We start from the raw sequence: 18,329 nt of genomic DNA, 5'->3' as shown, positions 1-18,329 counted from the left end.
GAACCTGGGTTGTCTTGCTTGGAGGCCCAGTCTTGCTCCATCATTATTTGACAAATCATTCTTAAATTTTTACTTTTCCACAAAATATAATAAAAATGTATATTTAAACTATTACGTCATGTTTCTGCATTTATTCAATATATTTTAAAACAAATATTAAGTAAATTATTTTTTGTAATTTTACTCTGTCTATGCATTAAGAAAAATAATAAATTAAAAAAATCTTAATAAATCATGCAAACAAAATAGATAATACTATAACAAGATTAATTTAATCTTAAAATGTTATACTAAATACAAACATAATGCATCAAAATACAATAAAATTATATACACCTATTTTAAATACACAAATGAGTACATATTTATACGTGTTATCATATAATTAAATTATTTTGAATTAAAGATAAAATAAAACTCAATCACATGATAATAAATATAAGTGTATACTAATTTGTGTATTCAAAATGAATATGCATAATATGTAAATTAAAGAATTAAAATAAATGGACTCATTGATATTCATGAAACAAAATCCACTAGTTTCACTCCGTATTCATTTCCTCTTGTTCTTGCTCCCGAGCAACAAAGTGAAGTAAAACAAAACCCTAAAGAGTAACCCAAAAGCTAAAGTAATCCACACGCAACTCCATTTGCTCACATCTGATACCTCAAGTGTCTCAAGTATTTCCTCACCAGTAGCAAGACAAGTTGAGCTTGTTAAATTGGCTCCAATGACACCACTCATGCTTTCTAATAGCTTTAATTTCACGGGATCAGAGAATTTCATGAATGGGGTGTAATCAAAGAATTGCACTCCTCTCACGAAACACTTGCTTTCGCCACCGTATTCATTTTGGATTACTCCTTGATATGGGTACTTCACTAGAGAGAGATAATGAAACCAAATCCAATATGAAGGAATTTGCTCTCTAGAAATGTAGAATCCACTGAAGAGAAGGCAATAACCTAAAACAGATACGGCAACTGTAAATCCTATTAATACATGTGAAACAAGCCCTGAAATGAACGCCATGAATGAACTTGCAGTCCAAAATGAAGCAAAAGTTACGAGGAAGAAGAAGGAGAATCCGGAGAACCCCCCTGTAAGGCCAACAGCCCAGAAAGTTGTGAGGGATAAGGCAAGTGAGAGAATGATTAAAGAAGGAATGGAGACTAAAGAATGAGCAAGTAAATAAGATGAGTGGCGATAAGTATTATAAGAAATTTCCCTTATGAAGATGAATCGTTCATGGAGAAAAGCTGGGATTTCTCGTGCACATATGAAGAAAATCGTGTTCATCGCAAAAACGAAGAACCCTAATCTTCCTCGTGTGCCCTTTGGAGAATCTTTGAGTTGCCAATAAAGGGTGGCTAAGATTAGTCCTGTGAGAAGAACTGTACCTAATCTTATTGCAAACAACTCCGGCATTCTTTTTGAGTTTATGAGCAATCTTTTTGCAATAACAATCACTTCAATCCAAAATGGATTGGCAAAAGTTTGAACTTTACTTGTGCCAGCTGATACCAGCAGTTTTCCTTTTGTAATGCTTCCTTTGATTGCATCTTCAAGTGAAACATTTTCTTGATCCTGGACTTCATCGCGAATCTTCCTCGCCTGCCATGACTTATTGAATTCAACTAAGCCATTGATCCCACTTGGAGAAGCTTCAAGTTCGCGAATCAAATCAAGAGCAAACTCAGTTTGATTTTCTTTCTCAGGAATCGGACGCCCAAACTCAGCAAAGAATTGTGAAAGAGAAGCTAGTTTTCCATTGTACATAATCTGACCTTTTGATAGAAAGAAAATTTGGTCTAATAAGCTCAAAATTCTGTAACTCGGTTGATGGAGGGACATAATCACAACGCTTCCACTCTTTGCAATCCGTTGCAAAACCTGAACAACCATAAAGGCGCTAGTTGAATCAAGTCCCGATGTGGGTTCATCGAGGAACAAGAGAATCGGATCATGAACTATGCCAATACCAATCGAAACGCGCCTGCGTTCGCCTCCTGATACGCCTCGATGTTGCTCATCGCCAATGATAGTTTTCGCCGCACTTCGAAGGCCTAATTGATCGATTAGAGCTTCAACTCTGGCGCGTTTCTTTGCCTTTGTGACTGAGCGTGGAAGCCTAAACTCCGCCGAGAACATGAGGGTTTCTTCAACTGTTAACATGGGAAACAAAAGGTCATCTTGCATAACATAAGCCGATAATACCTTCAAGAACTTCGATTTGAGAAGCGATTCGCCATTCAAACTCACTGATCCTTTCAGGCTCTCCCTCTCTATGCGGCCTGCAAGAGCGTCAAGCAAAGTCGATTTCCCGGCTCCACTGGCTCCAATAATTGCCATAATTTCTCCATCTCGAGCTTCCCCCGATATGTCATCCAGTAAAATTTTGTTTTTAATCTGATCTTGTGAACCAAATTTGCCTAACTTTCCACAAAGTCGAAGAGCCAATTTAGGACTAGTTTTGATTTCGTATGATAAGTTGTTGAATGAAAGAACAAAAGCGTAAGATGTGGTTGAAGGGTGGATATCGATGATATGATGCTGAGCAGAAGATTGGCCTGGTTCATCTTCTTCAACTTCTGTTTCAAATGGATGTTTGAGGAGAACTAATGCTGAAGGTGATTTGCCTGAATTCGCCATTAACAAGTAATTGAGCTCATGAGTGCTTATATCTGTGCCACCAGTCTTTTGGTTAAGGGTAACAATTAATAAGCTCTTGAAAGTACGAGAGGTCACAAATTAATCAAAAACCCTAGCCAGGAATTCCATTAATAGATTACTGACAAAATTTCAAAGAAAGAGTGTCTTATCTCGCATTTTAATATATTAATATTTATAAAAACGTGCTTAATCTGTGTGGTTTTTATTCATACAATCTGAAACGATTGACAAATAAACAATCACACCACTTAAACTATTTTTTTAGTTGTACAATTTTTTTAGGCACAGTTTTATTCTAAAATCAAGCCTGAAAAGTTTTCATGTTAGTACATGTGATTGAAATGGGTTCAAATATTTTCAAATATAGGTATGATGGAATCCCAAAAAATTAGTGTAAAATTAGATTAATTTTAAAGCTTTTAATTTATAAATAAATTTTCAATATTATATGAGACATATTTTTAGATATTAATAATGCTAACACGCAAATTAAAGTCTAATTAATTTTTTAAAAATTATTTTCATTCCATAAATTAAATAATGGATTTGAAAATTTTCGGTACAATCTATTAGTCAGATATAATATAAAAAAAACTAGATTATAGTTAAGATTTTTGACACAAAATACAGTTTGAATCGTGTTTAAGTTAATCTAAACTAAATGAGATTTGCCTTGTACAGTTTATGTTTATGAAAGAATTGAACACTTAGCTTTCGTTGATTTCTCTCTTCTAGGTTATTATTTAGATCTCATAATATAAAAGAAATGAATCTAGACATGCTGGTAATCTTTTGTTAGAAGAGTTGGTGTCTGAATTATCCAATTTGTGTTGTAGCCAAGCAAATCTTTTGCGTGCACTGAATCTGGATTTTTCTTGAATCTTCAAGAACAATTTACATGTTTTGTAATATAATTATAATTCTTGTCCATATTGCAGGCTTTCAAAAACAAATTAAGCTTAACATATAAGCATTCAGATTTGGTTGTTCATTGAGAGGGACAGAATCCCTTTTTTTTCCTTTTGAAAGGCTAAATTTTTTTAACTATACATAAAAGCTTTATGATTTAAGACAATTACAGGAACAAAAAAAAAAAAGGTTTAATACCATTGATGTTGTTGATATATGTATGATTTCCTCCCAATTGAATCCGAATTACAAATTAAGTTTATAATCTAAGAGAGTTTAAATGTACTTTTCGCACCAAAGAATCCTATACATAAACATATTTAAGAGAATGAGAGGGAACAACAACAATAGACGTTGCAACTATGCATTTACCACATTGTAATATTTTTGTATTACACTCAGACTAGTAACAACATTGTAAATATAGATATTTTGATTATCGACCAAATCATTTTAGAAATTATATATCTCATTTATTATCTTATTTATTTATATTTACACTTTTATATATAGTAATATGTTAATGCGAGTTTTTTCAGATTTTAATCATTACTATCGTAATTTATCTTGCAGAAGGGTCCAAATTGCAATGAGAAACTACAACAACATTAGGTACAATAGTTTACAAATTAAGACATGCTGATATGTTGTCACAACAAAAATATACTGCAGATTAAAAAGCAACCCTAACGGAGAGAATTCGTGCAAGAACATAAGGAGAAGATATTTCTATTTGGTTCAATATTTACATAGTCCAAAACAATTTTGTATAAATAAAGATAGAATCCAAGCTGGCACTCTTACTCACTGTTGAAAATTTAACAACACAATCTCAAAATGCTCATTTCATCAAGGTTGAATTGATGTCTTTGAGTTGAGAGGAATTTAGTGAAGAAGGCAAACATAAGAAATCCCTAACCCTTCACTCTGTCTTCGTTTATTGCATGACGACTTTGGTAACTTGCTTTCGAAAACAATGCGTTTTTCAGTTCATGAACTTGGCATAGATCTACTAAAAGAAATCAGAATTTTCAAAATGCGATTGCATAGTTATTAATAATTTACGGTATATAATATGTATTTTATAATATAATATAATACATAGAAAAAATGATATATATCATAATATATATCAAAGTAATATGATATAATAAATATATCGTATAATATAATATGTTTCCAACGATAAATACATATTATTAATACTCATCGTTGTAATTTTTTTAATAGAATACTGATATAATAAGAGTATATATGAAAAATTTTAAATTTTAAATTAGGGATGACAACGGGGAGGGGATCTCAATCTCCGTCCCCGTCCCCGTAGGGGATATCAATCCCCATCCCCAACCCGTCCCCGCTACGGGGATGAAAATGATTCCCCGTCCCCTCCCCGCAAAAAAAAAAAATCTCCTCCCCATCACCTTCCCATCCCCGCGGGGAAAAATCCCCTCCCCGTACCTGCAAAAAAAATATATTCTTTTTACCTTGTAAATATAATATAAATATATTAAATAATAAAATTAAGCAAAATTAAAATTAATCTACTATTTCAAATATCATAAATATAATATATTAACTCCTTTAATATGCACAACAAAAATCTAAATAAATTTGAAAAATATAAATAATTTAAAACTATAAAAATATATTAGTATTTTAAATAAATATATTAATATAAAGGGACGGGGATAGGGGCGGGGAGGAGAAGGGTCGGGGTGGAGAGGGGACACATGTATCCCCATCCCGAGCCCGTCTCCAATTGTAAAGATTTTTTTTATCTTCATCTCCGTTTCTATCAGGGAATCCCCTCCCCATTAAGGTCGGGGAGGGTCAGAGTCTCTAAAGTCAAGCCCAAATTATCATCCCTAATATATATATTAATTAAAATATTTTATTTTTTATATTTTAAAAAATGTATTTTATTATAAAATTAAATATATAATATAAAAATTTTAATTTTTAACTTTCCATGTGTCACACAATTTGATTAACATGAATGCGGGCCAAGTGAAACTCTGATTAATAGTAACCATACGTTAGGAATGCCCTCCAAAAGCAACAATGGTAACGTCACTTTCGGAGTGGACAAGAAATGGTCCCACTTGGCAAACGATAAGGCCATGCAATTCATCTACCAATAAAATTATGTATACTTAATTTTTATATATACATAGATAAAATATTATCATATGATTAAATATTTTTATTATATAATGATATATATTTTAAAATCACTTAATTATATTATGATATATCACTATATATATAAATTATATACCAAGAAAAGATACAGATAGCATTGGTCTTCATCTATATATAAAGCAAAATATTATATTGCGACAAACGATAATTCCATAAAGGCAAACTTATATATAAAAGGTGAATAACGAAAAAATAATATCCATATTACAAATTTTCACATATATCATTTTTACTGAATCATCTTCAGCATATTATTATTACTTTTTTGCCCCCATCTCAACAGCTTTCTAGCTTCGCCACAGGCAAACTACGATTTTTCCCAACTTCCCAATGAAAGTGGGCAAAAAGAATAAACAAAAAATATATATACTTATAACATGTGCAAGAATGTACTTGATTTGAACCCACATGGCAGCACTTGGAACTTTTTTGTAAACGACAGAAAGAAGATAATACCCAGGAGGAGCAACTTCACCTGAGCTTGGCGCTTTAGCTGTAATGCTGTGAACTACTGGTGTCGAGACCTTGCTAACCACATCAACCAAACCTAAGATGAGAAGCCTTTGATTCATGGAGATGCCATGGGTTGCGAAAGCCGGTGCATACATGGTAACTTTTACTTCATTTTTATTCAGTTTGGGCTCGCTTGATGTAACCTTCACAGTGAACTGTTTGCCATAACTCATCTCCTTTTCTGAGAGCTCAACCAATATCTGTTGCCTTAGTCCAGCCAGTGATGAATCCAAGTATGGCGGGGAAAATTTCTCAACCCTAAGTTCAGTGGGGTACTTAGCATTGAAATCGTAGCCATCATGAGTGTTGCTGCCGGCTATAAGAACTTTGCCGTCTGGAAGCATCACAGCTGATGAATGGTACATTCTTGGAATGGTGGTGGGAGCTAACTCCTTAAACCTTTGGCCCTTTGGTCCTTTAGGTATGTATAAAACAGGAGTTAAATTTGGGCCCTCCGCATCATTCCATGCTGAAGTGCCTGTTTGTGCACCATTAACCATGACCACATCTCCATTTGGAAGAATCATCATGTCGCCCATTACACGTGGTGATGGCATTTTTTCAATCTTCCAAACTGAATTAGGTTTTGTGATTTGTATTCTTCCGCAATCTTGCAATGCAGGCAAGAATCTCTTTTGAGTCTCTGCATAATAAAATGAATCCCAAGGTGCACCGCCACAAATCAAGACTTCAGCGTTTATCTTCTTCATCTTGCCAAGTTTGAGTCTTAATGGGAGGAGAACTGACATTCCTGATGCAGGGTAATTACGGGAGCCACCAGGGAGAACTGGAAACTCACGAACAACTCGGTTAGTTTTAGGGTTTAGCAAGATTGATCGGTTGTTGGAGAAAATAAAGAGATTTCCATCAGGGGAGAGGTGGACAAAAGGGTATAAATTATTCTCTATGTTAAACTGTGTTTGAGCATTCAATTTATCACTAGTTTGTTGAAGCAAAGGGAGGAAGGTGGCCATTTTATTCGTCTGTCCTTCTATTGGAATGTATTCGTAGCTAAGGGCACCACGCCCCCCAAACACCATGAACCCACCATCAGGTAAGGTCACTTGTGTTGAGTACCTACAGTGATTGAAGAAAAATATATCCAAATTAGATTTAAAAAAACAACATTTATTACGAAGAATATATAGACATGTACCATCTGGGATCTGCAAGTGAAGCTGGGTACTCTCTCCAATCACAATTTTCACAAGTGGAGAGATATCTTACAGTGTTGGCTCCTTTTCCATTGCCTCCAGTGCTAACCAAGTTTCCATCCACTGTAAGGCCTCCTGATGAGCACCATGTGTCGTGCTCAATCTGTCACATACAAACATTATACTGCTAACAACCAAATAATAAACTAAAAAATGCATAACAATTACGATTATTCAAGTACCTTGAGTGCTGTCAATTTTGCTGTTTCATAATCGAATAAGACAGAATGGCACCAACAGTCCAATTCACCGGTTTCCTCATTGGCAATACGGCTAGGCATTTTCTCAGGAGGCAATGGAATCTTTGATATCCTCCACACAGTAGCATCATACATCAAAACCTTGTTAAGTTTGGGAAGCAAGATCGCATGCATGGCAGAAACACCAGAGTTTTCTGATATCCACTCCCATTTTCCCTTAAAATCAGTTGATCCAAGAGGGTCCGAATAGGGTTTATCAGCGTGCCCTAATACGAACAAAAGTGTGAGGAAACATAAGATTTGGTGAATTGGGACCATTGGGCTGTGGCGTTGCTTTTACTTTGAATGCTCAATGTAATTTCACAAAAGACTGTCTGTATTTATAAGTTTCTCTTACTTCCCTCCCATCAATCTCCGGCTCTCTACCAATCAAAGTTTATGAAATATTTGTTAAAAAATATGCTAAAACAAGGTTGGTTGTTCTTAATTTTGACATAATTTTACTGGTTGTTAGATAGGTGTTGCAACCAGACAGTTTAACTGGTGGGATGTTCTTAAATAAGGTTGGTTGTTCTTAAAGTCAGTTTATACGACAAAAGTTTTTGCTGAATAGGAATCAATAGATGGTCTGAAATCTTAATCTAAACTGTAATGCGTTGTATAAAATAATTTGTCTATTTCTATGATATATTGATGGATGCCTGAATTTAAACATCAGTTTTTTGAGTATACAAGGAAATAATATCATATACAAACGAAAATCAACAATTGGAAAATCATATACAGAGGAAAAATCAACAATAGGAAAATATATTCTAACCATATTCTGAATTAGTCGTGAAATCAAGGTCCTCTTTGAGGAGCTATTTTCCAGCTTCTTGCCAACATTCACCTCTCTTTTCCCATTTCCATTTCTGGTCCCAATGTGGCGAACTAGCAATTTGTTAGGACCAGATATACTAACCCATCATTTTTCATTAAAATCAACACGAGCAAAACTTATCTTTCTCAGAGTTGCAAGAAAGGCTCCAGGTGTAGTAGGAGGCGACTCATAACCTGGCGGATACGACACGTCGTGTAAGCAAGTTACAGTTTTGTCGGACAAAAGGGTACCATTTGAGAATTCTCTTTGGTGGTTGTGTGGCGGTGTTGAAGCCGATGGCTCTTCAATTGACTTCCACTTTAGTGAATTCATTGAGTTTAAGTGAAGAATTGAACAGCGGAGCCTTTAATGAATCAAATTTCGATTATCATAAAACTAATAAACGGTCCGCTTAGGTGGTGGCTTGTGTACGGCGTGCGGCGGAGACCAACGATTTTGTTGCTTAAGGCAGTGGCATCACTGGAACTTGTATACTTTTGTGCTGCTATGGTAAATGGGAGAGAAGAGGGCTGATGTACAAGGGTAAAATTGTAAGATTACATTTTCTATGGTTATTTTAATTAATAATTCTACTATTTCCCTTTCCTTTTGGCGCGAAAATTCACTACGACTAATTAGGGCACATTTGAGTTCAGTGTCGAGAGTTCTATGGCCGGCTTCGGTTTTCGTCAACCTCAATTTTCCGAAGTAACTTCTCTTTTCTTTTACAAATAGTTCAGTAAAAAATTATTTTTCTTTATAAATTAAATTATATTTATTACGAATTACAGGAATTAGCCTGGCTTCCTGCTTGGCTTCAGCCTCATCAAGTTGAAGCATCCAATGAATATCAAACCACGACCAGTCCTCCGCTTAAGGTTTTGCTCATTTTATTTATCGTTCAAGAGAAATTTACATTCCTTTGTCTTGAAAAATCTGGTTTTTTTGTTTAGTTTAGTGGACTAATAGTTCGTGGATGAAATAATTTGGGACAAATTAGCTTTAGCGAGTAGTATCGATTGTTAAAATTATTATTAGTATTCTTAGTTTTAATTTTTTGTGAGAGAAATGGGATTGTAGTTGACAATGCAAAAGTTTACTAATACTGTCTAATTCTGGCATCGTGCCGTTTCAGAAGGTCTCCTTACTGCTTTTGCTTCATTAAAGACCCTATTTTTATTTTTGAGAGTCAAATTTATGAAAATTTGTATGGAATGATGTTGATCTTTTTTTTTTTTTTTCTTAATCAGCTTTTGATGAAATATGTCGTGAAAATGTCAGTAGTAAATAGAATTATTCTTTCAATTATTTGAAGGACAATTATATTGCTAGAAGGAAAGTATGTGGCTTTTCAATTTCTTACGAAATTGCAATTTTGCTCATAACAGAACAGTAACAACTTTTGCTTATAATTGTGCATTATGTTATTTTGAACCTTATATAAGCTTGTCTAACCGGTGTTTCTGGACTACACTTTTGAAATAGTTATTATCTGATTTTGATTGTTCTTGTGCTTCTTATAATCTGTGTTATATGAAATCCCCCATGATTTTAATTAGCCTAGCAATCAGTAGCACATACCTGAATCAATATATCTTGATCTGTGGCCACATAACTAAGATCAAAGAAGCTGCATTTTTATAAAAAGCATTTGATTCCCCAGATCACATTCCTATGATTCATAAATCTAATGTTGATAATAAAGCAGAGGTTCAAGTCACATGTAACTTAAATAGGAAATTTGTTTGATTGATTTTAGTTTATACATTGACTGTAACATTCTTATTGGTTCCAAATAAGATATTGGTTTATATGTTTATATTATTTAGTCACAATGCCTTTTATTTTTCCATAAGCTGATATAATCAGGATAAAATACTATTATTAGAAAATTTTTTCACGTTATCATCAGTCAATCCAATGTTGAATGAAATTTGATGTCCTCTAACATGTCCTGGAAAAAAAATTTATTTACTAAAGTGTTCACTGCTGGCTGTGCATAATTATGCGGATAGAATTTGGAAACTTTACAAGGAAACATATGTGAAGTAAAAGGTGTGGATATGCCATCAAGTGAAGAAGGGAGATATAACTGTTGTAAACTATTCTTATCTGGTGAAGACAATTTGCTGGCCAGTTCTAGCCCATCCTCTGAAAAGGTAAATTCTGAAACATACATATGTCAGAAGAATTTTCTTCTTTATTTAATTTTTTGATGCAGTCCATACCTGAGTTGCATTCTTATGATTGGGTTTTGTAATCAATTCAAGCTGTACTGTGATGGGTCTGGGATTCTTTTGTCGTTTTGGTTTGATAAGTAAAGGAGCTTACATTACACTATCAAAACATTGCTTTATGTCCATGTAAAGTTATGAAATTATGGTCTGTGTAAGTTATTTTTAAAGTTTCATAGTTATGCAATCTGTTTATTTTTATTTTACAATATGGAAAATGCATTTCAAAGAGTGCTTACTTATCAACTGGAATAGAAGTATTATTTTAAGTCGTTCTTATTTTAGCTTTGCTCATTGTCTAGATAGTTTTTAGTTTGATCTTACCTGTCGTAAATTTGTTGCTTGTTTAATCATCACTGTCCTAGAAATAGAATTTGAAAGAAGTTTACACTTTGTTTAGTTTTCCTGCAATACTTCATGATATCATGCTTATTCACCTAAAACTTGTACTTTCTATAAGTTAAAATTTTGATACATGTTTTTTGGATATGGTCAAAGCCCCTTATTTATTTCCAAATTATACAATTTGGAGAGCATGTTTGCTTGACTAAAACTAAAGATAGTGATTGGCATCTCATTTTATTATTTGGAAGACCTAACTTAATATTCCTGGTCTTGTAGCATCTCAGTGATTGACTGGTGTAAACTGTTGATTTTTTTTCACCATCAAAAGATTTTAGAAGACCACTGATGAAGTATTTTGTACTTCTCTTTCTCTGTATACTTTGAGAAATTAAGGGAAGATACCTAGATTACTTCCTTTCCAAATAATTTGATCAAAATTTTGTGTATGTTTTTCAACTAGTGGGTTATTTTGTTTCCTTGAGAAGCATTGTGCTTTGGAAAGTGGGATCAAAGCTGCCAATTAATATAATGGCTTTGCACAATCTTTAAAGAAATTGGATCGAGAGGAATCAAATTGTCTTTGAGGGTTCTTGTGTGGAGGTAGTGGACCTACTGTTGATAAAGTGCAATATTTTCCCATCTTTATGGTCTTTGGTTTGAAGTGAATTTTGAAATATACCACTTTCCTTTGCTCAATTAGTTGGGATGGGGTTCTGAATTATTTGTTCTATTTTGAGTTTCTGCCTCTTTGCTATTCATTTTATCATAATGCTTTTGTGGATTCATTTTTGTTTATTTCTTTTAATGGAACCCTTTTTACTTTCCCATACCAATAGGGAAAAAAAAAAAAAAAAAAGAGAAAAAGGAAATTGAAGACTCACACCTTCTCTTTTTCTTTTGCAATTATTCCTTGGGGTACAATTTTGATTATTTGAAAGTAGATATTTATTCTGTATGTTCTACTAAGAAAAATGTTTTCACCTTATTTCATGAAACTCTCAAATTGTTTGTTGCCTTGCTGAAATTATTTGGTTTGAAACTGGCCAACTCTTATATGTCCCTCTGAATAGGTCTTTCATTTTCGGCTACATCTTTCTTCAAATGGTGCTTCACAGTATACTCAAAGTGAAATCTATGCATCTCAAGCTCATTGTGACTCTATGAAATTTCTGGCATTGCAACAAGCTGAGACTTCCCGATGTGTGGGACACAATACCAATGTTAATAAAGTTTTGTCAACAAGTGAAGATGGAACTTTAGCTGCTGATGAGAATAGGACCAACAGTAATAAGGTTCTACCGGTGAAACAAACAGAAATATCAACTGGCTCCAGAGATTACTCCAGTCATTTAAAATTGGACAATGATGATGCTAACCTAAATTTATCACCCCAAACTTCGTTCCCAAGAACTGTGGAAAATCTTGGTGTTCAATCTGCTAGACAGTGTAAAGACAAACTCAATGTCAGATGTCATAAATATTCTGATATCCATAATGCAGTTGAGCTCTCTATTTCAGCATCCGAAGCCCTGGTTATCCATGAACTAGTGAATAGTGAGTCTGCTTCAGAAGCTTTGTCAACTGCAGCTATACTTGAAGCTACTCTTCAAGTGAAGCAAGCACGCTTAAAGGGCTTAGAAGATGGATTTCATTACCCAGACAGGGAAATTGAGGAGACCGATTTGCTTTCTGACTTAGATGATTTGACTATGGCTGATGCATATGAAGATGTAGGACTATATTCTGTTGGTCCTAATGAAAAGCTTGTCTGTAGTTCAGATGCATCTGTTGTTAAAGAAACTCCATTTTCTGAAAATCACCATAGGTGTGACAATGGATTTAAACTTGTGGATCTGATTCATCAAAAGAAATTTCCTGTTGGTCCAGCTTTGGGTTTAAATGGTTCACGTTTGGTGAGCAATGTTGATCCCCTGTTATGTCAACCAACTGAGGAAGTTTCACAAGTTTTTGGCATAGCACAGGTAAAGCAACCTTCACTTTTTATTAACTTCTCAAAAATGCTTAAATGTACAAAGATGGCTATGCTTTGTTATTTTTATCAGTTCAGTTTGTCATCCCTTTCACCTGTTCAATGCCCATTGAGGTGGCAAATGCTTTTGCTTTAGCAGATAACAGAAAGCTTTATGTTAGGAGGGTAAGCAATATAAAACTTACACTGACACTAAGACTACCTTAATTTTTGTCTTTGCATGCTCTCTTCAATTCGTTTTCTTCTTTTAGAACCCTAAGTTGCGATAAGCAAGTAATGGAAAGAAGTTTTATTGAATGATAAGCAAATAAAACCAAATGGTAAAATAATACAAAATAAAACAACCTAGACACTAGGCCTAGAATGGAATGGAGGTATCTACTGTAATAGAGCTATTTTGTCAACAATGTTAATAAAATAATCCATGTTTTCCCTTGCCCACAATGGCTTGTTCAATTAGGTAAATTCCTTCCCTTATCCAATCCTAAATCTTAGTTTAATGGTTAACACTTATTCTAAATTCTAGTTTAAATAGGAAATCTTGTTTATAAAGGATCAATTCCTAATATCTTATTCACTATAACTTGGAGTCTAACGTCTTATTTTTATTTAACAAGCATAATTCATCTTTTGTTTTAACAATGGTACATTTTTGTTTTAACATAGAGATGCTTGTATGGAGGATGCAGGTACTAAACAATGGTACATTCTAGAATGATTATATATTGTTTATGCATTTGATGGTTGGTTTAACTGCTGCTGATACTTTGCTAATTCCCTTGGCCCAGACATAGGCCTACTCTTTTATGAACAACTCTCACATCATGTTTGTGGAAAAAAATAGAAAAGAAGAAAAAGAAACAGAAGTTTCCATATAGATCTGAGCATCTAGTGGCACTAATTGGGCTCCACCTGCTTCATAGTTTATATTTTTCATAAGAGGTTAATTTATTATTCGTTATTTTGGGGTAGAATATCGTAAATTGCTTTTCAAGCTTTTTGAATATCATTAAATATGTCTCTGGTACATTAAAAGCATATATGTACAAACTATTATTCTCTCACTCTGATTGGACTGTTGTTTTTTTCTTGGTGTTTTTGTTTAATTCATTCTTCCCCAACAGAAGGAAGTAGACACTCCTGTGCAGTTGCAGCAGCATAAGGGCAAAAGCATTCTAAAGTTTTATGTTAATGAGACTAGCTTTCTATCTGAATCTGCTGATGCTGCCCCAGACGAAAATTCTTTCGTGCAGCAGTGTGAAATAGGTCCCATGAAAGCTTCACAGTCTAGTGTGCCATTTGAAGGTTCTTATAAGAAAACTGATGAGGAAATTTTTATTTCTCAAGATTTGAGCTCGCCTATTCTATCATTGGTCGATCCCCTTTGTTCTGTTGTTCCTTGCAGTGTTTCTCATGTGAATACCAATTCTCAGCAAACTGAGTGTCAAAATGACATTGATGGTAATGCTGAATGTGAGGTGGAGACCATGCATAGTACTCCATGTCTAAAAGTTGATACAGTCAGTGGAGACAGGCAAGATGTGCAAACAGTTACTGATGATGACCATGAAGCTCCTGTTCGAAGGCAGTTGACCTTACTTAAAACTTATAGCACAATCCCACCCAATGGTGACACTGAACTGCAGAAGGGGAGTTTTTGCCATGATAGATTGTGCCAGCCAGAGTGTGGTGCAGAAATCTTTCCCTTTGAACCAAGTACGGGTGGCATTAGGCATCAAAATAATAAGTGTTCTGAAAGGTACTTGCCTTTCAAGTCTGCGTTTAAATGTACTGTTGATAGAGACAATGGTGAAATGGACAATACTGTTGTCATCAGTAAAGAATTCATAGGCGGGGCTGATTTGCCATTACTTCCTTTGAAGGAAAGTACACCACTTATTTTAAATCGAAGGACTCGCTGTCGCATGGGTGCTTCCAAACCTGTTCACATTTCTAATGAAAATACAAACCTTGAAGAGGCTGCAGTACAGGATACCACTGTCGGGCTTAATAAGAGAAAGGGTGTTCAAAATGAACAATCTGAGCTCAGCAAAACCATTGATAATCAAGGTCCAGCAAGGAAGCGAGTTCACTTCTCAGATGTTGGAGTGGAGCCTCAGCAGATGAAAGATGTCCAGAAGCTGTTACCGTCACACAATTTTAAGTCAAATACTAGAGCTTGTAACAGGTCTATGTATTCTGATGCAATGGTTGCTTCACAATTCCAACAAGCGTTTGCAAATGTCATAAAAGACGGCAAGAGATTGATATTCCAAGGTATGAAATTCCTACTTACTGGACTTCCAAATCGGAAGGAAAAGAAAATAGAAGGACTAATTCATGAATACGGGGGTGTGGTTCTCTTGGATATACCTTCTCCAAATTCAAGGGTAAAGAGAAGTTCAAATATTAATTTCCAGCAGCACCCAATAGTTTTATGCCAGAAGAAACTAAAAACCATGAAGTTCTTGTATGGATGTGCAGTGAATGCCTTCATCCTAAGAGATAAGTGGCTTACCGATTCAATTGCAGCTGGCTCACTTGTACTACCAGAAAAATACATGATTCTTTCAGGTCAGGCTGATGTGGAGATATCTGGAATGGGAAAGGTAGTTTCTCACAATAGCTATGAGTTAATTTTTGACAGAGTAGGGATCATGTTTTATGGGAAGAAACGTTTCTGCACCAAATATTCAGTCATTTTCAAGCATGGAGGTGGGCAGGTGTTTAAAACTCTTCACTGGTTAGTCCAGAGTCTTGACAATAAAAAGATTTTTGTGGGAGCAATTGTGGCTGAGGATGAAAGAAGTGCATCACGACATTTGAGGCAAATTGCATTCGAGAGGGATATACCTATGTTGCCATCCAGCTGGATCATAAGGAGCTTACATTCAGGGAAGCTTCTTCCTTTAACACAAAACAAAAATACTCCTTTGCCCATTGTAAAGGATCCAGAGGTTCCAACATCCCTTGCATGGAGTGAAGAGATTTGAAATAAACTTCTCTTAGCAGCATATTAGTATTGGATTCCCAATGTGCAATTCTACATTGAATGTCATGCCTGCCCGCATTTACTAAAGTTGTATTCAATAGCAAAGCAAAGGGTGCAGTGAAACTTCAATTTGATATCATTCAATCAGCGATTTGAATTTGAGGTTGCCACTTATTACTCAATGCTGATCTTCAACGTATTTTGCAGAAATATGAGCTACCATTCTGGGTTGCTGAGCTTAGATGAAGGGGCTGTTGGTTGAGATGATCTGTACTGTTGCCATAAGTGCACTGAAGTTGGTTAAAATTGTTGGCTTCCATGAGCAACATGTCTCCTAGTTGCATCGGGATTAATCTCTGGTTTATAAAGAAGCAACCGGACTGACAATTCTTCGCATCAAATTTATAATTTAGATGGACTTTTAGGATTGCCAGTTGTTGACACCATCAGCTAGGTTGCTCATTCTGTTTGTCAAAAGAAGCGCTGGACAGGAGGCAGGAGCAATGTGTTGTGCTTGGAACATTGTACATTGGTCCAAGACATGGAATAAGGTACAGTTGATGAACAGGGTAAGAATTATTTATATTTTCTCTTTTGGCGATTAAAATTACCCTTTTTATATGTTATTTTACACTGTAATTATATATTTTTATGATAAAAATGCTTATCAGTTTTGTGTCGATGACATCAAGGAGAGTTGTATTTCATTGTATCGGAATCCACTATTTATTTCATTGCCACCACTCTGCCATCAGAGAGTTCTTTCTATACAGCCCAGTATGCTATCATATTTCTCTGAAAAAGTATGTATATTCTTGGGTTGGGGTTAAATATGATTTGTGAAGTTTAGATAGATTTTTAATTCTGTGGAACAAAAGAAGGATTATTTTAGTTGCATCGCAATTGTGGTACAGATGAGATATGGCAATGGCAATGGCAGTTTTGTGCCTAAGGTAAAAAAATTGGAAGGATTAGGGTTTTCAAATTTAAAAATGAAAATTATTGTTATAAATGCATGCATTTAAAAGATTAATAATTGATGGATGACCAGTTTGCCAATTGTTTATTTACCAGATTATATGAGTTGAGTTCTCCACATGGAAATTAGAAAATTTCAATCTCTCAATTAAACCTCTGGAGAAAGATATTTGGATCCCTATTACTGGGTAAACATTTATGCGTATTTGGATTGAGGTGTCTGCCCTTAGAAATCTATAGCTTCAACTTGAAATTGAGTACCATATACATCAAATTTTAAAATGTCACTTAATTTTGTTCAACCTTTCTAATCAAACATTTTATAATTGGATTTATGATAATTTTGTGTATTGATTTTGGTTATATAAATATGTGTATATTTATATGTGTTATCACATGATTAAGTGATTTTGAATTAAAAATAAAATAATATCTAATCATATGATGACATGTATAAATGTGTATATATTTATGTATCTAAAATAAGTAAACATAGTATTACTCTTGATATAATCAAGCCACCAACAATAATGCCACTTCATTGATTATTAAATATTATTTAACATTATTGTGATATCTAGCACCAATCAATTTGACCCTTAAAATATTTACAATAATGGACTCATAAGTATCATAAACATGAATCTTGTGTGTATCATAAACATGAATCTTGTGTTGTATATATCAAAACCTTGGCCACCATTTCACCAGAGGTGTGTTGTTAGAATTCTAAGATTATTATATTTCCATCTGTATAAGTGAATATTTAATTATTATAAAATTATATATATAAATAATTTATATAATTTTATATATAAATAATAATATATTATTATATAAATAATAATTTTTTTTTTATTAATTTAAAATTATCTGATTATATTATATTATATCATCATTTAGCTATATAATATTATTCTTTGTGTTAGCACGTGAACCTTGAACTAATACTAATTGATTTTATTATTTTTAAATAACGATATATTTATGTCGATCATTTAAAGCAGGTTGACAATGACACTTGGTGAGTGCTTTTCATAGTCCAATATTTTGACCTTTATTCAATCAAAATATTTGTTAATCTTGGACCTACATGTGTTTATTCAATGTATTAATTTCTGTTTAATGCTACGCGCATTAATTTGAAGCACATCTTTCATATTTTTTTACCATCAAGTAAATTTTTTTTTTTAATCAAGTTCAAATTTAA

General features: G+C 34.0%; 3 protein-coding genes across 5 annotated transcripts; 1 reads left to right on the top strand and 2 right to left on the bottom strand.

Moving 5' to 3' along the window:
• Window positions 1-497: 497 nt before the first annotated feature.
• On the bottom strand, window positions 498-2,783 carry LOC123192667 (ABC transporter G family member 20-like). Its single transcript, XM_044605301.1, has one exon. The coding sequence runs from the start codon at window positions 2,654-2,656 to the stop codon at window positions 557-559; it is 2,100 nt and encodes a 699-aa protein (XP_044461236.1). The 5' UTR covers window positions 2,657-2,783; the 3' UTR covers window positions 498-556.
• Window positions 2,784-5,948: 3,165 nt separating this feature from the next.
• LOC123193394 (aldehyde oxidase GLOX1-like) lies at window positions 5,949-8,660 on the bottom strand. Its single transcript, XM_044606364.1, has 4 exons — window positions 8,539-8,660; window positions 7,701-8,140; window positions 7,461-7,621; window positions 5,949-7,381 (listed from the first exon to the last, which is right to left on the bottom strand). Exons 2-4 carry the CDS (start codon window positions 8,034-8,036, stop codon window positions 6,079-6,081), a joined length of 1,800 nt encoding a protein of 599 aa, XP_044462299.1. The 5' UTR covers window positions 8,037-8,140; window positions 8,539-8,660; the 3' UTR covers window positions 5,949-6,078.
• Window positions 8,661-8,663: 3 nt separating this feature from the next.
• On the top strand, window positions 8,664-16,907 carry LOC123193393. 3 transcript variants are annotated; one of them, XR_006497078.1, is made up of 7 exons: window positions 8,664-9,131; window positions 9,237-9,288; window positions 9,372-9,458; window positions 10,596-10,739; window positions 12,230-13,141; window positions 14,274-16,253; window positions 16,349-16,907. XR_006497078.1 is itself a non-coding variant. In XM_044606362.1 (6 exons), the coding sequence occupies exons 2-6, from the start codon at window positions 9,250-9,252 to the stop codon at window positions 16,140-16,142; spliced, it is 3,051 nt and encodes a 1,016-aa protein (XP_044462297.1). In that variant the 5' UTR covers window positions 8,664-9,131; window positions 9,237-9,249; the 3' UTR covers window positions 16,143-16,907. The 3 variants fall into 3 exon arrangements, 2 of the variants coding, with proteins under 2 accessions (XP_044462297.1, XP_044462298.1); XM_044606362.1 differs by having other exon boundaries at window positions 14,274-16,907; XM_044606363.1 differs by lacking the exon at window positions 8,664-9,131 and having other exon boundaries at window positions 9,238-9,288; window positions 10,615-10,739; window positions 14,274-16,907.
• Window positions 16,908-18,329: the final 1,422 nt, after the last annotated feature.

This window comes from Mangifera indica, chromosome 12 (assembly GCF_011075055.1).
Source record: "Mangifera indica cultivar Alphonso chromosome 12, CATAS_Mindica_2.1, whole genome shotgun sequence".
NCBI lineage: Eukaryota > Viridiplantae > Streptophyta > Magnoliopsida > Sapindales > Anacardiaceae > Mangifera > Mangifera indica.
The sequence above is the reverse complement of the archived record's forward strand: the minus strand, read 5'-3'. Positions and strand labels throughout refer to the sequence as shown.